Source organism: Danio rerio, chromosome 22 (assembly GCF_049306965.1).
Source record: "Danio rerio strain Tuebingen ecotype United States chromosome 22, GRCz12tu, whole genome shotgun sequence".
Taxonomy (NCBI): Eukaryota; Metazoa; Chordata; class Actinopteri; order Cypriniformes; family Danionidae; genus Danio; species Danio rerio.
This window is the reverse complement of record NC_133197.1, coordinates 17,639,204-17,664,950: the sequence shown is the minus strand read 5'-3', so window position 1 is coordinate 17,664,950 and position 25,747 is coordinate 17,639,204. Positions and strand designations below refer to the sequence as shown.

At 34.9% G+C, this 25,747-nt stretch overlaps 1 protein-coding gene across 4 annotated transcripts in view; it reads left to right on the top strand.

The window, feature by feature from the left end:
• Positions 1–25,747, top strand: part of ncanb (neurocan b) — a 292,758-nt gene that overhangs the window by 186,003 nt on the left and 81,008 nt on the right. For all 4 annotated transcript variants that reach the window (XM_073937755.1, XM_073937754.1, XM_073937756.1 and 1 more), the window contains one exon: positions 17,114–17,227. In XM_073937755.1, coding sequence (XP_073793856.1) covers positions 17,114–17,227 — 114 coding nt within the window. The remainder of the gene's footprint in view (positions 1–17,113; positions 17,228–25,747) is intronic.

The following is a 25,747-nucleotide window of genomic DNA, read 5'->3' as shown; positions in this document are numbered from 1 at the left end:
GTATTCAGTACATTAGTTTAGAAGTTTAAAAAACTAAAGTGACTAATTTAATTAGATCATTTTAGTTTGCTTAAATATGTGTTAAACTACTCAGAGGTTAAGTGGACAGTATTTATTTCTTGTTCAAATTAAATTAAATGTACAAAAATGTGAAAATGATATTATTATAGAGGTTGCAGTTGTTTTGTTCAATTGCAATACTGAAATTATTCATTATCTGCTCTAAAAAACCAACACAATCTCACGGCAATTTGTAACTTTTTCATTTAGTGGCTAATTCGTATGAATTCGTACGATCTAATTCGTACAATTTAGTACGATTTGCTTATCCCCCAATGACGGTTGGGGTTAGGGGTGGGGTCAGGTGCCATGCCTCCTTTTTAAAATCGTACCATTTCGTACGACTGAACTCGTACAAATTCGTACGAATTAGCCACTAAACTGGCAAAACAAAAAATACTTACGTTTTCTCGTGAGATCAGGCTGTAAAAAACATATAAGACATGAGCTAAAGGCGATCTATAACTGCAGTCGTACCTTTTCAAAAGGTACACCTTTGTACCTAAAATGTCCATATTAATACCTCAAGGGTACATATTAGTACCTAAAAATTTTAAGAGGAACACTTTTATTCTTTTTAGGTACTAATATGTACCCCTGAGGTATTAGTGTAGACCTTTTAGGTACAAATTTGTACCTTTCGAAAAGGTACCATGGCAGTGACAGATCGCATACCTCTATTTCTGGGAGTGTAGAGCATTTACGTAGCTCATAAACAATTTTTTTATATTAATAAAATGCTATATATTCTAAATGTTTATACAAAACTAATTTGTATACATTTTTTTATATTTAAATAGCATAATTATATATGACAACATTAAATATATACCATATAAATACCATATACCTCTTAAATTGCTAAAGTGTATTTAGGGACCAAGCACCTACTGTGCGTAGGTCCTATTGGTATTGCTTGGTTTTTTACTATTATTATTATTATTATTATTATTATTATTATTATAGCATTTTGTTAAACAAGTTTAAAGTTATAAAAAATAGTTCAGTGGAGTAAGTGTTGTAAGAAAATGTCACAAAAAAATTTCACACATAATTCAGTGTCACTTGCCGTTTGTGTGAAATTTACTAATAATTTTGGAGTTTAATTTGCTTTTATTCTACTGTCTCATGTAGCTTGTAAAAGTAAGTTACTTAAACCAGTTGCCTTAAACATAACAAGTTGACTTTACTTAAAATAATAAAAGTAAATCCAATGTAACTTGTAAAGGTTGCGCAAACCCTTGATAATGTCTCTGGGGGCCCCCTACATGTATGGGACCTTAGAATCATCCTACAACACCCCCCAAACCCCCACCCACCAGCACCTAAAGTTCGCTAAAGTTCAGATTTTCCAACTCTATTAATCGCATGCTACTTCTAAATGTGCAAAACGCTCAGTTTGTGTTGTTTTATTTGTGCGAATCGCACCACATTATGTCTATTTGTGTCTTTGCATTGACTTAACATGAAAATCACTCACACTTGACACTTTATCCGCGTCAAGTGTACCGTATACGCACCATTACTAGCAGAGCTGTGATAAAAACTAAACACTATTGGCTGTTTTTGGGAGAAAAAAAATGGAGGAGCTACTGTATGCTCCGTCCTGTTTTCATGTTTAAGTTTAAATTACGTCACACATCAAACAAAAAATACACATTTTATAGCCCCTTTAATTGTAATTAAATTCTAATTAATGTAATAATAACATTTCTAGTCAGTTTATCTTGAATTTCATGAGTCATTAATAAGAATCTTTCCTTGATATGATTCAGATTCACAAGATTCTGATTGACTAATTACGACACAGAATTCAACAAAATAAATCCTACAAACTTTCTCTGCCCATTTTCTAAGTGCTATAAGGGTTCATTCAGCTGCATTCGGAGTTACGTCATTCCTCCGGTGGTAAACGGCAACTCCAGGCTTCCTCAGCGTCATTCTTCCAGTGGCATTAAATCACTCTGTCTTTCTGTGCCAGTAGATTGCGGTTCTCCTCAGGGAAGCAGAGTTATATCTGTGTCGAGGTGCAAACTCAGCTTTACCTCCACTGTAATTGCAAACTCACATTCGCTGGCGATTTGACCTCTGAGACTTAAAGCATGATGTCATTGCAGGAAGCGCCATAAACAGATTTAGAGATGTGAAAATGTGTGATTGGCTGTGCATTTCCTTGCGCTTGTTTGTGTTGTGACTAATTGTGGCGTTTAATTCACTTAATGACGCACCACCCACAGCGAGTCTATTCTCTGCAGTGGCTGCTGGGAAGGGATTTGGAGAAACAGTGATGGCTGAAATGTGAAGTAATGTTGATTTAGTAATATGCTTGGATTTGTGGACAATCATGTGTAGTTTCCATTATACATACAGTAGATGCTATGGCATATGAAAGTTTTATTGTTCAGTTATTCTCTTCACATTTTAGAACTGAGAATTGCCCAATTCTGACATTGTCTTGCAATTCTGACTTAATTTATAGCAATTTTACCAAGTTAACATCGTGCATCGTACAGTTTAACATCGTACAGTTCTGATTTTTAAAATAAGAATTGAATAATAATTCTAAAAGCTTACAGGCTCTAATTTTTATTGTGTTTCTTGCAGTTTAAAAGAGAAACATCAAATTTGGGATATGCAAAATAAGAACTTCCAGATATAAACTCACAATTCAGGGTAAATCTAGGAATTTTGCAATATAAACAACAAAAGCTTAAATTCTGAATTAAACTTTTTCAGTTCTGATGTCATTTTTGACAATTGAATTTATTTCCTAAAATTTTGAGTTTATATCTCGAAATTTAAACCTTTTCTTACAAACCTAAGTTACAATTCTTTCACTGTTTCTTAAACAACACACAACACAATAATATTCTAGCAACAAGCAATTTGACTGTAATAAATCATATAAAATAACAATAAAATTTACGGTAAGATATAAACTGAACTGCAAGAAATACAGTCAGAAAGAGAGAAATTAACTCAGATTTGCAAAAATAAAGTCAGAATTGAAAATAAAAGCTTATAAACCAACAAACGCAACAAATACAGCCACAATTCTTTAAAAGAAAAGTCAGAATAGCATTACAAACTCACCATTACAAGATATAAACTCAAAATTGCAGCATGAAGCCTATCAACTCACAATTTTGAGAAATATAATTGGACTTATTTACTCAGAATTCTGCAACAAAGTCAAAGACTATAGAATATACAAGACGTGGCACTTGTATAGTTTTGAAGGGGGTAAAGTGTAGCAGTCAATATGGCCACTAGCAAAGTAAGCCTTGCCTTCAAATAAAAGAGCCATCATCAATCTCTATAGACTGACAAATCTCTGGGGACAGATGTGTGTTTTTATGGCAGTTTCTGCAGCTTCATTGTTATGAACCACCTGGTGTCAGTAAACATGCTAGAATCTCATACTTGCGTCACAGACATGGAAAGATATCTACATAACGCTTGAAATCTCTACTTTAAAATGAACCATTTACACTTTAAAACAAATGTTCTCTGGTTTTGTAATCTATGTGAAAACAAACACAATGTAAAATCTGTACATCTGACTTTGTGATTGTCATTCAAACGGAAATCACATGACGACAACCACTTGACCGCCCACAAACCTGTAAACAAAGAGGTTGGGAGAATTGCTTCATTATACCGGTGCGAATGAACACGGCATAATTCAGAGGATGATTCTCTGTCAAAAATAAGCTATTAATTCTTTTGGTAGTTGCATATTTTGATTGGCAAGTTGACGTCTGATTGCGTACTTCAGAAACAGCCATATAGGAGGTTGTTGTTATGGTTTCCTTTCCCTTAAAGTGTGCATGCAAATTTGTTTGGGCACTCAGAAAAAGTTTTTTTTTTTTTTGGCATAATTTAGTTTAAAATAAAAATACAGAAAGGACTTGCTAAACTTCAGGTGGTGATAGGAGTGGACACAAGGTGCAGTAGGTATAACTGAACACTCTGTTCTCTCTGAGAGATTTGTTTGGTCAGTCCAGCCACTATAATTTTCAGTCTATTGTTTTCAAGTGTGAAAATCTCAGAGGGGTATGATTGGATCTCGCTGAGATGAAGTCTTCAAGTATTTCTTTCTTAACAAGGACCTCAGCGTGGCTTCTTGAACAGCTTGTTTATGAGAGAATATACGCTTAAGGGTCGAGGCAGTGAAGCGCTGTATTAGTATTTATTTTCTCCAAGACTGTCCCTCATGAACTGTGTTTTTGAGATCTGCCGTCTCATATTTTAATGGCTCAGCTTTGGAGCTTAGTAGCCGCATTTCTTTTTTAACAATCAAAATTAGGGAACAATTTTCTCATATGTAAAGTAATATTCATTGTTCAAATTTTAAAGAGATTTTACTGATGATTATGCTACAGGATACTAGTGTTATACAAAATAACAAATGAGCTGCAAAAAACTGAGAAAGAGTCTCTTTCACAGTTGACTAACTGTAGTGGGTTTACCTTTATTGCCAATGATTTCAATCAGGTTTAGATCAGGACTCTGGGCTGTCATTCTATTATTTTAATGTTTTCAGCTTTGAGGAACTGCTTTACCCATTTCAAGAAAACATGGCTACTTATCTTTGATGATCAATGAACACAGGGAACAAGCTTCTCGTTGCTAATGCAGCTTCTGATTCAGTAAATATTTGAATTCACTCTCTCATGTAGCTTTATAAGAGGCCCAACTCCTGCTGCAGAAAACCCTACCAAACCAGGACACCTCAAATGTTGCATTAAGTCTGAATTCAATTTAATAAAGAACATGATGTTTCCTATCAGAACCAATTAAATCAAACTCGTTTCATCCAGTTCTTCTTTCACACAACATGAATGCGTACAATATGTTGCTTTGGTATGTTTTGTTGCATGTTTCAGATGGCAAATCTACTAGAGGGCACTATCTATTTCTTTAAATATGAAATATGTTACTTAGGCTCTGAAGGTTTTAGATGAACATCCTTCTTGTACATGTCCATGAGAAGGCGGGGCTTGTCGCAGATCACCTGACCAGCAAACCACTGACCAAACCCCTTCACGAAAGCCAACCGATATTGTTTTCAAAAGCAAACGTAACAGAAAAGTGCACCACGATCACATAGTTTACCTTGATTTTACATTACTTTTATGTCTCTTGCGTCACTGTGCTTCATCAGACTCAAACTTGAGCACTCCGCAAGTGCTCTGTATAAAGTGAGCTACCAACCAAGCAAACAAGGCAAACATATTCGATTACATAGTTTAGACACTGTTAACATTAATTATATCTTTTATTTGGTGTTAATAAAAATAATCCTTTATTTGTTGATAATATGTTCTGTAAATATAATTAGTGCAAAATGGAACAAAAGTTTTAGGTGTTATACTGCCCTCTAGTGTTTATTTTACTTAGAAATTGCAGTCAAAAGTGGGTTGAAGTACGTTTTTGCGGTTTCACAAACATTTTTAGCATGCATCTTTATTGCTTTGACTCCTGTTAGGACAACTTCAAATAGAAATAAGTAGTGGCCTTTACATTTATGAAATTGTGTATTCTCCACAATTTTGTTCTCCATTGGATACGCTAGCTTGTTATCTTTGTTTCAGTGTAGCCTGTTTGCTAAATCTAAGGGTTTGCTCTAGACATGGGAGTTTCTTAGAATGATGATTCGTGAGGATTTGATTCATAAAAAAGTTAAGCAAATTAGATTCTGGCTGAAAAAAGTTATAAACAGGCACTTGATGCACCGAAAGCTCTTTTTAATCAAGCATTTATGAAGATAAATTGACTGTTATCCACTTATATAGTTTGTGGTGTTAATAGTGTAAGCAATGCTTTCCGGTGGGCTTCGTTTGGGGTCCGCTGAGACCACAAACAGCGTGTGGACGTTAGTGAGAGAGAGTCTCAGAGAAATGGAAAGAGACGGAATTGGGGAAGAAGTAACTATTTTAAGCTTGCTGTGTAATTAATCATAAGGCAACGCCATGAAATGAAAAAGCTTTTAACTGCCATTGTCTTGTCCTTATTTTTTGCTTTTGTTGTTGGCTTGGCTTTTTTTGCATTGGCTTTTTTGTGTGCTCATTTACAACATAAAAAGACAGCCAAGTCTTAAGTTTGGTCACTTCAGGTATTTTCACTGATCAGATCACTATTCAGAATATTTTCAGCTGTGAAATAGTTCCTATTTCCAATATAATGTCTGTGATTATGCTATCTATCTATCTATCTATCTATCTATCTATCTATCTATCTATCTATCTATCTATCTATCTATCTATCTATCTATCTATCTATCTATCTATCTATCTATCTATCTATCTATCTATCTATCTATCTATCTATCTATCTATCTATCTATCTATCTATCTATCTATCTATCTATCTATCTATCTATCTATCTATCTATTGATCGATCCATCAACCGACCAACCTATTGTTGTTGATGTAGTATAATAATTTTATTTTGGATAATTTTATTTTATTTGAATTATATTCATTTGAGTGTTGTTTTTATTCATTGTCACTTTCCATGTTTATTTAATAAATGGGAAAAAGCAATAATAATAAGAGCATAATATTTTTTGTTTGTTTTTAATCATTGTTTTTAAGCATTTCATTATTTTGTCACTTTTTTCCATTATTATTATTATTGTTGTTGTTGTATAATAAGCTTATTTTTGATAATAACATTATATTTTTATTTAATTATTTAACAAATATGTATTTGGTATTTAAAAAGTACCCTCATAAACATTAAAGACAGGAGATTCTTGTTTCATCATATTGATTTAGAGTAAAGTAAAAATCATAAAGTAATTTGTCAGACTGATGAAAATTAAAAACAAAAACAAATGCAATAGCACATGTCAAAAACATCTGTGAAAGACAATGAATCTAGTGTTTATCCTTTTAAGTGTACGATCACACCAGTGTGACATCATCAGTTGCTTAAATCAAATCTGATTTCCCACCAAAACTCATAGAAGGAGCCACGCAGTGATTATGAATCACAATTTATCATCGTTTTCTAACAAACAAACAAAATTTAGGCTTTAATTAATTATCATGTGAGTATTGTTTTTATTCTTTGTCACTTTTTTCTGACAGAAAAGTCTTTATTATGACTAATTATTATGATATTTATATTTTATGGTCATTTTCATTTATTTTTATTTATTTATATTTTTATTTACAGAAACCATCATAATAGTTAAAACATAATAATATTATGTATTTTTTAATAATTTCTTTTTTGTCACTTTTTTGTTTTTATTATTACAAATACTAATATTATTTTTCCATTATTATTATTTTGTGTTACTTTAATTTCTTTTTAATAATTTAGAATTTTTGTAACTTTTTTAATAATAACATTTTACAGTATAGATGTATGAGTATGAATGATAAAAGAAAACAAGGTCAAATACTTACTGATGTATTAAAAATCCGCATTAGTCCTTCAATCATCTGATGTAAACAATGCATTAACACTGATCTGCTGATCCTCCACTGCATCCAAATTTACTTTATTATTAACTTCCATCTAACACCAAATACCAAATTTGCCCGTAAGCATCTTACTTTGACTAAACTCTTATTATAATTCCATTCAGGATGCATAACGCTTACACATGTGTCCTGAATAAGCATTCTCATTTACTCCTCCTGAAGAATTTTCACATTATCCTCAGCTTAGGGATCTGTTCTCCTCCGGGACCTGCAGAAAATGGCCTACGTTGTGACTAATTGTTTGGAACCCGAATATCTTTTTTTCCCCTAGCTAAGCGTCGAGAGCTCTCCATGCTCTCTGAAAGCGATCCGTTTGACGGGATTTGGGATGAAGACGCTCTGGAGTGTCGCTGAAGGGCTCATTTCATCACCGTCATGACGAAGAGTCCTTGAACTCTGGCGCAAGCTTCGGTTATTAAAACTCAAAGCAGAGTTCCAGGGGTTTAAAAAGTATGTCAAAAATTATACTAAAGTGAAAGTGCAGATACTCAGTAGCAGTTTTACAGAGTTAAAGGTACAAGTATCTGGCAAAAAAGGCACTTAGGGTTAAGTAAACCAAATAATGTACAGCTTAAAATTGGACTTGAGATTAAAAAGAACCTTTGCAAAAATTAAAATGAGACAGGAGATTCTAGTTTCATCGTATTGATTCATCCTGTACTGCAAAGTAAATATCATAATTTGTCAGACAGATGAAAGCAAAATGACATGCAATGGCAAAGGTCAAAAACACCCACGAAAGACAGTAAATCTAGTGTTTAACTGATTTCAAGTACAATCACACCAGTGTGATTAGAATATTCACCACGCATGTCATCAACTGCTAAAACAAAGCAAAAACAAATGCAATAATAAAGGTCAAAAACATCTGGAAACACAACAAATCTAGTGTTTAATCCTTTGAAGTGTACGATCACACCAGTGTCACGACATCAATTGCTTAAATCAAATCTTATTCCCCACGATAGCACATAGTAGTAGTAGTAGTAGTAAACTTTATTGTCCTTGACAGGAAATTTGTTATGGGCATCACCATATTGCTGCAGACATTCTGTAAAGCAAGCAATAAAAAACAATAAAAAATACAGCAGTTACAAAATTTATAATGCTAGTTAAGATTGACTCATGTAAAAAAAAAAAAACCCTGAAACATGTGGATTTTACCAAAGGGAAGCAGTTTATAATGTGAAAACAAAAAATTAGTTGGATCGTTCACAATCCTTTCCACTTGATTGAAGACACAATTCTCATAAAAAACTTGAGGATTAAAATATTCATCGTGCCCAACAATTTTTCATGCATTCCATATGGAGTTTGCATTTAGGTGAACTGAATAAACTAAATTGGCAGTAGTGTGTGTGAGAATGAGAGAGTGTATGGGTGTTTCCCAGAACAGGATTGCAGCTGGAAGAGCATAAAACATATTCAGGAGTAGTTGGGGATTCGTTCCGCGGTGGTGACCCCTGAAAAATAAGGCACTAAGCCGAATGAAAATGAATGAATGAATGTATTTTTTTGTTTATTCATTATTTAATTCAAGTTTATTTTTTTGTTTATTCATTGTCACTTTTAACTGACCGAAACTGCCTTCATTATGACTTTATTTTTATTTTACGTCTATTTTCATTGTAACATTTTATTTACAAAAACTGTCATAATGGTAAAAACATGACAATAATTTATAAACAAAATAATAATTATTTAATAAACAATAATTTATTACTTTTTTTTTACTTTTTGTTGTTCATCATCATTATTATTTTTATTATTATTATTATTATTATTATTATTATTATTATTATTATTATTATTATTATTATTAATATTATTATTATTATTATTATTACTAATGCAAACATATATAAAATACAATGCAAACATATGCTGGAATAGTTGATGGTTCGTTCTGCTGTGGCAACCCCTGATAAATAAGAGACTAAGCCAAAGGAAAATTAATGAATGAATGTAAAATAACTTTGTTTTTGACAATAATTTTATTGTTTTAATGAATATTATAGAATATTGTTTTTATTAAATATCACTTTTAACTAACTGAAACTGCCTTTATTATGACTTTTGTTTTTTAATTTTATAGTTATTTTTAAAGTAACATTTTGTTTACAGTAAGTCATAATAGTAAAAACATAATAATAACTTATAAACAATATAATATTAATAAAAAAATAATAATGTATTATTTTGTCACTTTTTTGTTATTATTATTATTAGTAGTAGTATTAATACAAAACATATATACAATACAATACAAATATATGCTGGAATAGTTTGTGGTTCATTCCACTGTGGCGACCTCTGATAAATCAGAGACTACGTGGAAGGAAAATGAATGAATAAATGAACACAAACAGATATGAATAGAATCTGATGACATCAGTAATTGCAAATCAGCACATGACATGAAACCTAGCGTCTTGATCTTAGCTACTTTCAATTGAAAATCGAAATTTACAATCTGCTTACTAAGTGTGATGTCATGACGTATTACAGATAAAAGTGAAAACAAATGGAATTAATGCCCGCTCACTGTGCACATTTGTAATACTATTGAGAATCACGAGCGTAATGTTTACATCCATGTCTAATCTCAGAATTATCTTTTATAAATGGGTAAATATTGGTGTCTGGGATACTGAGACTGTCGTGAACGCCATGCATTTGTAAAAGGTTCCTTTTAATGTGTGAGATGACTAAAGAGTGGACATAAAATGGAACGAGTAGAGGCTTGGACCTGAAAAACAGTTCTCCATACTTCACAACTGAACGAGCGGATAAAACAAATGCTTCTCTGAGCCATGGAGGGAATATTTTCCTTTTTTTTTCCGCCGCTAAGAAGCCACAGATGTCACAGACTTGTCAATCTCAGCCATGAGAAGGGGCTTTCGGCTGTCTGATGTCTTTGAACAATTGAGTCCTTAATGCGAAACTTTTAAGCGCATGACTTTCAGATTTTGTCCTTCACAGTGTTTGTTGTAAATATGTGGGTTTTTATGCGGCTTTAGTTACATTAGTGATTTTGCAGCATGAGCGGGGCCTTGAAGAAGTTTCAGAAATGAATAATTTATATATAAAAGGAACCGATGGATGATTACTCATCTTCAACTGGCATTGGATATGTTTTGATGTTTGTCGTCAACTGCTGTTAAAATAAAAACAGTACATGTTGTGTTGTCAATTTCCTGGTGTCAATCAGAGCAGGTTTCTTGGTTTGTATTATGATCACTTATAATATATAGGATAAAGAAATTACCATTTTTATTTACAAATGAAGAGTTCAGATGCAAAAGCTTATAAGTGCCATCTAAAATTATCTTTTACAATTAGTATTTTTTTTTCAGGCTTCTGTATGGAGGTTCAGTTATTTAACTTTTTTGTAAATTTTAATGTGAATTAAAAGAACATAAACATAGGCTAAGAAAATACTTATTGAAGAAAATTTTAGATGGCAATATTTTGTTTTATTCATTTTATTTATTATATTTATTTTATTTACTTTATTTTTTATGTTTTTATTGTATTTTAATTTTTACATTTTTATATTTAATGTTTTATTGTAATTTTTACTTTTTGTATTTTTTTATTTTGTGTTTTTTCTTTTTTTTACTGTATTTTTAATTTAATTCGATTTTTATTCTTTTTATTTTATTTTAGGCATTCCGTTCCCCTGATAAGACGGGAAATAAGTACAAATACAAATAAGTAAAAAATATTTTATTATATTTTAATATTATATTTTAATATTTATATTTTAGTATATATTTTTCAGGTTTTTATAGTATTTTTAAAATTTTATTTATTTAATTTTTTTAATTTTATGTTTGTATTGTATTTTTATTATATGTTTTATAATTTTTACTGTATTTTTATTTTATTTTTCATTGTGTTTTTGTTGCATTTTTTTAATTTAATAATTTATTTTATTTTTTACTTATTTTTGTTTTATTTTTATATTTTATGTTTTTATTGCAATTTTATCTTATTTTAATTGATTTTTTATTTTATTTTTAATAGATTTTTTATTTCATGTTTTTATTGTATTTTTTTATTTTATTTAAGTTAATTTTTTATGTTTTATTTATTCTTTTTTGTACTTTATTATATTTTTACAGTATTTTTTATTTATGTTTTTATTGTATTTTTTATTTTATTTAAACTTTTTAAATATATATTTTATTTTATTTTATTTTATTTTATTTTTGGTTGTTTCGTTCCCTTAATAAAACAGGAAATAAGCCAAAGAAATAAAAGTAATTTTATTGTAAATTTAATTTTATTTTTTCTTTTATATTTTTATTGTCATTTTTATTTTATTTTATCGTATTTTTTATTTATTTATTTTTTTTTTAAGTTTTTCTTTTTTACTGTATTTTTTTTTTTTTATATTTTTTTACTGTATTCTTTTTATTTTGTTTTATTTTAGTTTAGGCATTTCATTCCCCTGATAAAACAGGAAATAAGCCAAAGAGAAAAAAAAATATTCATAAACCAGCCTGAATCAGCATGCCATTTTCATTAAAGCAAATTGAGTTGAATGCTGTCAGTGAATACAAACATACACAAAACAAATGCAAATGTACATACAGTAAGTGCAGAAAACAACCTCAAACCAAGCCTTTAATCTGCTGTCATACTTCACTCTTGTATCTTTCTGTGTGTACTTTTGGTTTCTTTAGGGATTGCGTGCCTCTGCCAGAAGAGCGAAATAAAACAAGCTGTCAAAACAGACAAGAAACAAAGTATAGTTAATTTCTGTGGAAGAGCTCCCAAGGCCTGTAACAAAGTAAAAACCCGATAAGATGTGGGAAGTCGAACACGCACGTTGCGACCGCGTTGCGATTTATCTCCCCTGCTGTAAATAATTGTGTGTTGGGAATTATACTGGAGGAGACGTGGTGTGTTTGATGCTCTGTCAGATTGCGTCTCGTGGCTGGAAACAGATTATAAAGCAGCACTTAATCAATTTTCGGTGCGAGTCAAACGCCTGCGTCCTTGTGAAAGTTGCCTGTCCGTAAGTTGATATAATTATGACTTAATCTGTGAAAATTTCCATTCGTCACCACACCCCCAAAACATTTCACCGGACAGGTTTTTCAAGAGTCGTAGCTCACAGAAATAAAGCGTGTTTATGACCCGAGAACGGTATGGTAATGTGTCATAAAAATAGAGGAAAGTTGTGTGCCGCTACTGTAGGCGATGATCAGATAATTTATGAAGGCCGGGGATCATCAGAGGCGGACATGGCGAATCGCATTGTCCTTCCCTGTGGAGCATCCGTCATGATGAACAGGGGATGACTTTAAACTTTCTCTAATCTCTCACCTTGTTGAAAGTCACACGTTTAAGCTCCTGTGTGTTTATAAGCAGGAAAGTGGAAGCTGCCTGCTTATGAATGTGGCCCAAATTTCTTTGTCAAAACTGGTTGCTCTGAGCCACATGGAAATGAACAAACTGACATTTGACATTCATCTTTATTCTGAGGTTAAACTATACGTTGCTATTCCAAGTAGGGTTGTCTAGTCCTGCAGATTTGAGCTCAAACACACCTAAAATACTTTAGTGAATTTTAAAAGCTTGACTATTGTTGTTTGTTTAAAGTGCAAGTGAATCGGAAGTTGCTGAGTTGTGTGTTGCTCTACCCGAAACTTAATATTGAGTAGGGGGCAGGGCTTTCTTTTTGTGCATCATTGCCTTGTAGAAAACTGTGAAAAGGGGTGTGGTTCAAATGTTTTGTTGCTGAAACTGTCAAACTGACGACATCTGAAAAGGACCATTCATTTTCTTTTCGGCTTAGTCCCTTTATTATTCAGGGCGGAATGAACCTTCAACTCATCCAGAATATGTTTTACACAACGGATGCCCTTCCAGCTGCAACTCATCACTGGGAAACACCCGTACACTCTCATTTACACTCATACACTACACAGAGTTTTAGCTAAACAAATTCACCTATAACGCAAGTCTTTGGACTTGTGGGAGAAACCAGAGCACCCATGCCAACACGGGGAGAACATATGGATTAACTTGCACAGATTAATTGTTGACCTAAAGAATAACAATGTGCGCTAGCAGAGTGTTTATCTCACACAGACTTTAATAAGTATCGCTGCTAAACTCTGCAGGAAAGTTGACCTCTGGGAATAGGTTTGGATACATCTATTTGGGAGGCTGTTTCCCAACAATAGTTTGATCAATTGAAACAAAACTTGAGACCCTTCATCAGAGCTACAATCTGAAGGGATGTACCAATTTTAGAAGCAGTGCCTTCTATTGGTCATGTGCTAATTAGCTTTGACGAATTTGCCAGATTATTCAACCATTCATTTTTTTTCGGCTTAGTCCTTTTATTAATCTGGAGTCCAGAGTGGAATGAACCTCTAACTCTTCGAGCATATGTTTTACACAGCGGATGCCCTTCCAGCTACAACCCTTCTCTGAGAAACACCCATACACTCTCTTTCACACGCATACACTAGGGACAAATTTAGCTTACCCAATTCTCCCTATAGCGCATGTCTTTGGACTTGTGTGGGAAACTGGAGCACCAGGAGGAAACCCATGCCAACACGGGGAGAACAATCAATAGTTTGATCAATTGAAAGAAAACTTGGGACCCTTCATCAGAGCTACAATCTGAATGGATGTACCAGTTTTAAAAGCAGTGACATCTATCGGTCATGTGCTAATAAGATCTGAAGTATTTGCCAGATTATCATTATTACAAAACATTTACTGTTGATTATTATTTTATATTTTTAAACAGTTTAAAATAGTACACTTTGAATTGACCTCTAAACCTCAGTGCCTATCTTTTAGTTAACATTTTTTATATATTTAGGGACCGAGCACCGAAACGGTGCGTAGACCCTATTGGAATTGCTCCGTTTATTATTCTTCTTCTTCTTCTTCTTCTTCTTCTTCTTCTTCCGCGGAATGCCCGAAAACTCACGCAACTTTGCACACGCCTCAGAAGTGGCGAAAATTTACGTTTGTTATGGGCTTCGGAAGTGGGCGTGGCAAAATGACTCGACAGCGCCACCTAGAAAAATTAAACGGACGAGCCCCCGATCCACGAATCACGCACATGCACGAAAATTAGCACACACCTCAAACATGCCAAAACATACGAAAAAGTCTCTTGGAGCCATATCTCAAACCCAACAGGAAGTCGGATATTTTTAACTTCCTGCGGCGAAAAAGTGGCGTTTCCAGGCGTTGTATTTTAACGAACTCCTCCTAGGGATTTTATCCGATCGACACCAAAATTGGGTTTTGTCATCTAAAGGCCTTGGCGATGTTAAATTGCGAAGCTTTAGAGTTTTCATCGATGGGCGTGTCCGTGGCGGCCTCGCAAACTTTGACGATTCGCCACAAAAGAGGAACTCGTTATAACTCAGGCATGCATTATCCAATCTGCCTTAAAATTCACACGCTTGATAAGCGTCCTGACCTGAACACATTTACATGCCAATATCCAGATATAGTTATAGCGCCACCTGCTGGCCACAGAAAATGACATGATTTACGGAGTTACAAACTCCTCCCACAAATTTTATCGTATCAACACCAAAATTGAGTGGTGTTATCTGAAAGCTCTAGCGATGATATATTGTGAAGATCTAGAGTTTTCGCAGAGGGGCGTGTCCATGGCGGTATGACAAACCTCAACGCTTCGCCATGGAACAGGAAGTCCTTATAACACAACCACACAATGTCCGATCAGCCTGAAACTTCACATGGTTGATAAACGTCATCTCTTGAACACATCCACATAACAATATTGAAGTGGGCGTGGCAAAATGACTCGACAGCGCCACCTAGAAAAATTAAACGGACGAGCCCCCGATCTACGAATCACGCACATGCACAAAAATTGGCACACACCTCAAACATGGCAAAAAATATGAAAAAGTCTCTTGGAGCTATATCTCAAACCCAACAGGAAGTCGGATATTTTTAACTTCCTGTGGCGAAAAAGTGGCGCTTTTGCCATTTTCAGACGTTGTATTTTAACGAACTCCTCCTAGGGATTTTATCTGATAAACACCAAAATTAGGTTTTGTCATCTTAAAGCCTTGGTGATGTTAAATTGCGAAGCTTTAGAGTTTTCATCGATGGGCGTGTCCGTGGCGGCCTCGCAAACTTTGATGATTCGCCACAAAACAGGAAGTCTTTATAACTCTGGCATGCAATATTCGATTTGCCTCAAAATTTACACATTTAATAACATGTTTGACACTGTAACAAACTCCTCCCACAAACTTTCCCGTATCAGCACCAAAATAGAGTGGTGTCATCTGAAAGCTCTAGCGATGATATATTGTGAAGATCTAGAGTTTTCGCAGAGGGGCGTGTCTGTGGTGGCATGACAAACCTCAACGCTTCGCCATGGAACAGGAATTTCTTATAACTCAACCACACAATGTCTGATCTGCCTGAAACTTCACATGATTGATAAAAGTCCTCTCCTGAACACATTTACATAACAATACTGAGTCAGTCATAGCGCCACCTGCTGGCAGAATGTAGTTTGTCTTAAAACACAATCTCCACACAATCTCTGATCTGCCTGAAACTTCACATGGTTGATAAAAGTCCGCTCCTGAACACATCCACATAACAATATTGAGTCAGCCATAACGCCACCTGCTGGCAGAAGGTAGTTTGGCTTATAAGTCAGCCACACAATGTCCCATGTGCCTGAAACTTCACATGGTTGATAAGATTCCTCTCCGGAAGACATCTACATGCCAATCTTAAGTCACAGTTATAGCGCCACCTGCTGACAGGAGGAAGTTTGGCATAAATCTGTGATTTTCTTAGATTTTTTTTTATATATCGGCTTAAATTATTATTGTTCGCTGTTCTCTGTCATCGTAAGGTCACCGGGCGGCGGTGAGCCCGGGTGCGAGGTCCCTTTCATCGCTGCTTGCAGCTTTAATTAACATTGTATTTTATTTCTGAATACAGATGATATGTTTTAAGTCACATTTGTTTTTAGATAATTCACCCAAAAAAGAAAATGTGCTGTTAATGTACTCACACTCAGGCTGTTTTGAGATGTGGGTGACGTTTTTCCTTCAGTAGAACACTGCTGTAGAACAAGAAGATTTCTTGTAACTGCTGTCCAAACTGCACTGAACATGCTCAGAACAGATTATTGTGGCTGTCGGTTAAAGGTAGTAACTCTGTAAGTCATTTTCTGACTGATCATTTAGTTTCGTCAGACCTGAATGTATGAGCAGGAGACACATGTATTCATTTTCTTGCCTGTATAATGTTTTTGTTTTGTTTGCATTTGAAAAATCACAACAGACCACAGTTTCAGCTAAATCATTATTCGCTCAAATATTCTGAAAAAGATTAACATTTGTTAACCATAACGCCTGACCCTAACTCACATACACAGTACATTATTTGGAAACACTAAACCTTCATGCTCATATTGAAGATTTAGATGTAGGTCTACATCTGGACACAAAATGCTTTCTTACAGTGTTTTATATCTGGTCCTCTTTGTGTTCCCTCTCTGCTGCAGAAGATGATCCCTGCCAGACCAATCCATGCCTGCATGGTGGGAGCTGTCTGATTGAAGGAGGGGGCTACAGTTGCCTTTGCCCTCAGGGCTATTCAGGAGAGAGCTGTGAGATCGGTGAGTGGATTAAGACAGAGGTCAGGGTCAGGACAAAAGAGGTCAAGGATGTTTGAAGGAGCACACAGCAGCTCTGCGAGTGCTCTTGAATTTATGCAGAGGGATAAAATTGGAAATAAAACCCTCTGCAAGCATTTCTTCCAAGGGCCATGCCTTTGACCCTTGACGTTAAACCAATGAATATGATTATTAGCAAGACGAAATGTTCGCCAAAATGTTATTCACCACCATCTCAAATGGTTGCTATCGATTTGTTTTTTTTTCCAAGGTTTCCCAATGGGGAGCTATAAGAGAACTGTAGGTCAGTGTTTCCCATGCCTATTCCTGAAGGCGCACCAAATGCTAGTTTTGATAGTGGAAAATCCTGATCTAAATATTTGTATGCTGTTAGTATGCCTCCAGGAATAAGGCTGGGAAACACATTTTTACAATTCACTGTTTTCTATAGTTTGAAAAATCTTAAAGAAAAATTTGACTTAATTTTGTAAATAGACTAATTTTAAAGTTCCCTATAGGTTTCAACAGTTAATTTTAACATTTTTAAATACATTTAGCGAATTTCTAGGACTGGTGAGAGCACTTTTAGCTTTGAATCAGATTTGTACATTAGCATCCAGGTCAATTTTGAAAAAAAAAGAGCTTCAATAACATTCATGTTTAAAGCTTGATTGTTCTAGTTACATTATGTAAGGCTGACAACAAAAAAAAACAGTTGCTATTTTCTAAGTTGATGTGGCTAGGAACTATACTCTCATTTTGATGAAAGAGTCAAGGAATGCTATATCCACCTAACAATAGCAACTTTACATTTTTTGTCAGCATTAGTAAACAATGTAACTACAGAATAATCAAGCTTTGAAAAATGGTACAGCTTAAAAACAGTTGAACTGTATGTGACTTGTCAAATGAGCCTATTCCCAAAAAATATGTTTTTTTAAAGTACAGTATACTGATGAAGATATATGCAAGTTGCTAATGATCTTATCTAATTCAGTGATTTATGCTAAGCTAAGCTAAAAGTGCGGAAGAGAGGAAATCGGCTAAATGGATTGAAAAACGGTAAAGCTCAAAATCTCAACTGTTTAACTTTACATGACTTGTCAAATGAGCCTATTCCAAAAAAGCTGGAATGTTCATATAAGGTATACTGATGAAGAGATGCCCGAGATGCTAATGGTCTTTTCTGTCTTAATGATTTATGCTAAGCTAAGCTAAATGTGTGGAAATGTGGAGATCGTCTAAATGGATTGAAAAATTTAAAGCTCAAAAACTGTTTAACTGTGCGTGACTTGTCAAATAAGCATATTCCCAAAAAAATATTTTCTTTTAAAGTACAGTATACTGATGAAGATATATGCAAGTTGCTAATGATCTTATCTAATTCAGTGATTTATGCTAAGCTAAGCTAAAAGTGCGAAAGAGAAGAAATCGGCTAAATGGATTGAAAAACTGCAATATTTAACTGTTTGTGACTTGGCAAATAAGTCTATTCCAAAAAATAATAATAATAAAGTGTAATGTTCTTTTAAAGTATGCTGACGAATAATTTTGAGTTTAAATCATTAAGGGTTTAGCCTACTGTAAAATTTGGGAACCCCGGGGTAGTTAATCTGACACATTAGCTCTGCAGGGGAAGATGGTTTACAGAAGCAGAGAGACCTGACAGCAGACTGCAAGGTGGCATAACCGGGAAGTGGCTTGGTGATCTGACAGGGCTGCACACAGCTCATTCTTCTCTGTCAGACAAGAACAGGAGCAGGTGATGGGAGAGCTGCGCTGGAGGTTGGAAGGCTTTTGAGAAAATGAGAGCACACTCAGAACAGGAGGGCAAGGCTATGCGGAGAAAAAAGGAGAGAGATAAAGAGGCTGAAAAGAGACGGGGATAATATATATGGAAGAGCTAGAACTGTAACCACTTAAAGAGAACATGAAACGACAGTCTTCACAAAGCATTGAACATCCGTAATGTGGGGTATTTTCGAGTAATAATGTAGGATGGTATTATGTTCATCTGAAATAAATTGAATGGAGAAAAGTGGACTAGTGCTGCCCTGCTTTAGTTTGCAGGAACAATGTGTTTGCAACATGCATAATAAAACTTGAAAAAAACCATGGACTCCCACATATAACTCAAAAGCACTGTGGCGATTAGTTTTATAGATGTTTTAGAGTGAGGGAAATAGCTTTCTAAAGATATACTGTAGGTCAAGTAGTCTACAGAGCTGAAATATTGATTAGATTTTAAATTTAATGTGAAACAAAAAGACAAAATGTCATAATGAATCAAAATTATGTAGGGGAAATGTGTACATGACAGTCTGAAGATTAAATACTCCAAATTTTGAGCATAGAGGATTATCAGTTTAAAATTGTTGAATCATCTCTCACAAATGCATTATGAAGCCCATATATATATTTGGAACTGCTGCAGCCATGGTATAGCAGCACAAATCCTTGATACTACAGAATTAGAGTAGCTATATCGACCTAGAAAATGACAACTTTTCATTTTCACCTTAACTTAGTACACAATGTAACTACAGACGAACCAAGCTTTAAATAGGAAAATTATCAAAACTCTGGTCATTTTTGATTGAGATGCTAATGGTCTAATCGGATTCAATTATTTATGCTAAGCTAAGTGTGGAAAAGTGGAAAGTTGTTTTTTAAAATGGTTAATCTCAAAAACTCAACTGTTTAACTGAACGTGACTTGTCAAATAAGTCTATTTCCAAAAAAGGTGGAATGTTCTTGTAAGGTATACTACAAATCTTATTGACTTTAAATCATTAGGGGTTCAGCTGACAGTAAAATCTGGGAAACCCAGGGGTAGTTAATCTGACATAGTAGCTCTGCAGGGGAAGATGGTTTACAGAAGCCGAGAGACCTGACAGCACACTGACAGACCCACCAGAAACAGAGATTGGCTGAATTAAATTAAAAATAATTGTAAAACTCAACTGTTTAACTCTAGGGGACTTGTAAAACAACCCTATTTTCAAAACAAAGTGGACTGTTCCTTTAACAAAAGGATACATTTGATCTTTATAGCACCTCCTTCTATTTGACTGAAGCACATACATCAAATAGGCAGGATATTAGATGAGCTGTGAATCAACTAAAATATGCATTTATATTTATTTCACAACTAGAAAGCAGCTTTTTTTCCCAAATTTGTGTCATTTTTTATATTCACTTAGATAGAAAAGTAGTTGGACAGAAAGTGAAACTGAAAAGATACACATGGATGAGATAAAGGTTTGTGAGGTGGGATTCAAATTCTGAAACACAGTTTCTCTGTACAGTATGTCAGCCTGCAGGGCTATTGGCATAGAGAGAAAAGCTGCTTTTGTGGTCATTTCATGCCCATTCTAGGCTGAACAAACAGCTGAGGCTATAATAAGGCATCATTACGAAGAGCCGTCTGGATGTCAGAGGTCCCAGCTGTGTTATGGTGGAGAGGTCGAAGGTTAGCAAAGCTGCATTATCCTGGGTCTCATTATCAATCTTTTCACGTGTCAGCTGCAGAGTCGATAGGTGAATTATGCTAAACTACAGCAAACAGTCAATCTGTCGCTGGCATGCATCACAGTGTGATGCTAGCTAGCATGTTTGCTAATAACCCACATATAGATTAGATTCACAAACACACTTTTTATACAGTTCTACGCAGCCTTAGGGATTCATTTCAGATTTTGACAGAAATCAGTAAATCATATTGAGAAGAAAATAATTCTTGTTTATGGCATTTCAACACTTTTTGGACATCGAAAGTTCCATCGGGTGATTTGGTAATTGGCTTTTCCTGCCCACTGGCGGAGCATTCTGCATTAGCTGTGTGTGTAATATTAATTACAGCCAAAGGCATAAGGTTAATTGCACATTACTCCAAAATCTTGACCATATTTTGTACTAACATAACACTTGATCTCTCAAGTCAATGTGTTGTCAGACAAAAGAAAGATGAATTATGTAGAGAATTGTTCTTTGATTCTCTTATTTGTATTCATGTGCATTAGCGCTACTTGCTAGAGCTTGCTTTGCCCTGTACCATTTATGCTACAGGCATGAATGATACTGTACCTCAGATTGGCTTTTTTATTGAACATAGGAGTACTTTTCTGTTTATCTGAAAAGAAAAAAATAATGGAGAATGCAGGCAACAAGCCCTATAGATTTACATTGAACCAGGAACCCTAAGGTATGTATAGCAACCCCAATACAGTGGTGGATTTATTGCCCTAACAACCACAACAACATCATCTTAGTATCTGCATCACAATGCATCAGCATACTCTGTTTGTTTGTTATAAATGAAAGTGTATTAATAGCAAAATGCGGTTACAGGACAATGCAAAATGATACCCTCGTACTCCTTCCTTTGGGACTTTGGCAATTTGGAAAGAGTCATTTAGGATCCTTGCATAATTTATTGACTGCGCATCTGCCGGGCAATTGAAACATTTATGAGAAAGAGCAAAGAAGCTCACAGCAGGGACGAGACCACTTCCTTTAGACGCCCCACATGCCAACATCAACCAGCCAAGACTGTCCATCAATCTCCACGGGGCTCGCTCTCCAGGAGATACATGAGATGAATGGAGACACATCCCGAGTTTGGTCATGTTCAATAATTTAGGAGATGTTTGAAGAGTTCACAGATTCATTCGAGACAAAATTGTGCAAAAATACCTTGACAGGTTTAGATTGTTATCTGTAGCTGTTCTCAAGAGTGGATACATTGTGAGGTAAAGGAGCTTTCAGTCTTGTTTACAACTTGTTTACAAGCAAACAATATGGTGTGTGTAGTTTGTTATATACTCCAAAATATATACCCAATAGCCCTTGAATTGCTTAGGTCGACATGGTGGACAGTAAGGGTGTCACGATCCTCCAAATCCTCGATTCGATTACATTTTCGATTCTAAAGGCACGATTCGATTCGATTTTCGATTATGAATAATTCATTAATTAATGACCAATTAATTATTTGTAGCCTACCGTTTAAACTACCTGACCTGCATGGTCTTTGTTTTACCCATAAACAAATCATACAGTAAATGAATAAAGGCAAGTTACACACATAATTACCACCTGTCAATCACTTTTTTCTGCTGGACTCGTGAATAGGCAGTGATCTGTGTCGTTATAATGGCGTCAGTAAAAAAGACGCACAACCAACAGGAACCAGCCAACAGTATCTGAGGTGTTCGCTAAAATGACAAAGTACAAGTGAGTGAAAGATTGAAGCAGTCCTCTGACTGCCTGGACCTGCTGTCTCGAGCGCATGGCTGTGTGTGCGTCTGTGTCTGTGTGGTCACGTGATGTGCATTTTCAGAGGTAGAGAGGAAGGAGGGCTGCTCAGAAATGCTACACGCCACTGTGGATGTCAAATCGTTGTCGTTCTAAAATGCCATTTAAAAACAAAGACAGTGTAAACAGGGCCTGTGTGTGTACTTTTCGCGAGCGGATTTGCAACGGGGGCGGGCGGAGGATCGCGATGCCGGTGTTGTCTATCGGACGAACCGTACATAATACTTACATAGCAGAGCTTGCAAAACTGTGTTTTTTTTTTTGTTGTTGACAACACGAACGTTGTCAACATAACTCACAGAAAATCCTAAATGCTTACACACCGGCGACTTCATTGAAAGAGGAGAGGGTTTAAGTTCTGTCGACGGGTCTCCTGCTTCTGCAGTTAAACAAGCACTTCAACAAGCCTGTTTTTTTCCCGCTTGGCAAGCCAAGCTGACGTGACATGTGGGCGTGGCAGCATCGACGATTCTATTTTTTGATTCGATAATCGAAATTGAGCATAAATTTCGATCGATTTCGATTTAAAATCGAAATCGTGACACCCCTAGTGGACAGTGGTTAGCACTGTTGCCCCACAGCAAGAAGGTCGCTGGTGTTTGGAGTTTGCATGTTCTCCGGGTGCTCTGGTTTCCCCCACAGTCCAAAGACCTGCGCTATAGGTGAATTGCAGCTAAAAGGGCATCTGCTGTGTAAAACATATGCTGGAAATATTGCCAGTTCATTCCACTGTGTTGACCCCTGATGAATAAAGAAACTAAGCAATATGAATTGAATGAAATAAATGATTTGCTTAGGAACAGTTAATTTTTCACCATTATTTTTGTTGCTTAGGAATTCAATGTACAAAACAAATCAAAATGACAAAACGAAATGATCAATGACCCCAAAATTTAATGCAAGCAAACAATGTTTTAGAAATAAAAAATACATAAATATAAAAGAAATAAAAGAAATAAAAATATATATTTTCACAAAAATAGGACTGTTTGAGATGTTCACATTTTTGATCGTACAATACAATTACTTGATATGTACTGTATTTTTGGTAGACACTATTGTCTTAAAGGATGACATTCTGACAAAACCATCTGACAAAAAGTCTGATACAAGTTTTAATTTTGGTTCTGTGTTTGTCTGAGATAATTAGTCTACCAAAATGTGTGTATTCTTGTTCATAGTAATTGTCGAGTGACTCGTGGTGCACTCGCTGCATTCTAAAAAGTTTTCAGGTTTTTATCTTGGTGCCCCTGGAAGGACTGGACTCCCAATATGCGCCACCTGCCTCAATTGCCAGCAATTTAACTTTTTGCACAGACATGGATGATTCACTTGATTTGTTTACAAATGCTTTGCGAATCTATTCCTTGGCAGTTCGAGGGTCAACAAGCAACCTAACTGGGCTTGTTCCTCTTGGCAAAGAAACTTTTTTTAAAAGATTTCTGTTTCTTACTCGATTTCAAATCAAATCAAATCACTTTCATTGTCACATCATCAGCAGCACGTGTGCTATGATGAGTGAAAAGCTTAGAAAGCTTGTGGGTTAATTTTTGGTGCACAAATGACCAAGATGAACCAAGAGAATAGTCTTTTTTTTTTAATAAAAGATTTTTAAGAATAAAAGATTGTTTAGCCTCAGTAAGTAATGAATGATTTCCAATTGGTCCGGGGGTTGGGGACCACTGGATTAAAGGATACATAATCATTATAGCACAACCTAGTGTTTGATTGAAGTATATCCAACTATAATAGATGTAAAATGCATTTGGAGATCAAATACTTTTACTTTTAGTGAGTAAAATAAAGTTTAGTTTTTTTTTGGTGTGTGTGTGTGTGGGGGGGTGGGGGGGGCTAAATTGCAGTTGATTACTATAAACATCAGTCCTTCATTTCTTCATTTTTAAAACTGCTAGCAATGGCCAAGGGATTCCAGAAGATGTTGGAATAACACAAAGTTTCATACCCTGTAAAACCCAACAGTCAACTTTATCAAATGAAATGAGTGTAGTTAACTCAAAATTTACTGAAAATTAATCCTACTCACTTGAAAGGAGTTTTGAACTCAGTGTTGAAGGCAATGAGTTAATAAAAATACCCCATTATTTCTACTTAAATGAAGTTCACAATACTATTTGTATTAGTTTTTTAACTCAAAAGGTTTGTAGCAACCGGTTTTCTCAAACGGTTTGAGTTGCCTTAACTTATTGTGTTTTAGAGCAGTTGGTTTGAGTTATCTTCGTTTATTGGGTTTTACTCTGCTCAAATGGTTTCTTTAATTAAAATGGATTAAGCTCACTGTGCTCATTAGGATTAGTTTTTGAACTTAAATGTTTTGTTGCAATCGGTTTCCTCAAACAGTTAGAGTTACCTTAACTTTTTGGGTTTAACAATGTACATAAATGCATTTTATTTGAGCTGTATATTTTAAATGTGCAATGTACACATTTTAACAGCATATATTATTGTATATTATTCTCTCAGTAGTAATAACATTTATGATAATCTCCCATCTTCATTGTCTTAATTTCGAAGTTAAAGGGCTATTACGCTAAACCAAAGTTCTGCCATGCTCGAGTCCACAAATGAGGAGGTTACTCAATCATGTATGGGTCACAACAGCTGCAAGTGTGGATTAGGAGCTTGCTTGCTGCATTAAAACAATTGAAAAGCCAAATAGAAATGCTGGCCGTCAAGATTTATTCAGCCTGGAGGGGAAATGGCTGATGTTTCTGTGGAAGCTGAATAGCGTAAATACAATTTTACGGAGCAGACGTAATGCAGTCAGACTGAAGCATACCCGAATGATTCAATACTCATTCACTTCATTCAAGCAGTCGATATGTGTAGTCTGGGAGGCAATTTAATCTCATCCAATCATATACATTTGAACCGGAAACATTTTCATTGGATAGATTTAGAGTCACTATATATTATATAGATTTGATTCAGTATATTATTTGCGCATTTTAATACTTCACTCCTATGATGTAGCAAGTTATATATTATAAATGTATATGCTCAACTCTTCCTTTCTCACATTCCCTTTTTTTTCGTTCTACTTCTCCATGCTCTTTTTCAGAGCTGCTCCCTCGACCTCGTCCCCTCTGGCCTGTTGTTATTTGCCAGAAAGGCTGTATGAAAATTGCAATGCACTTCCAAACTGGAGTGAAAGCAGCCCTTTCGGTCCCCCAAGCCTTTTTCTCCAGT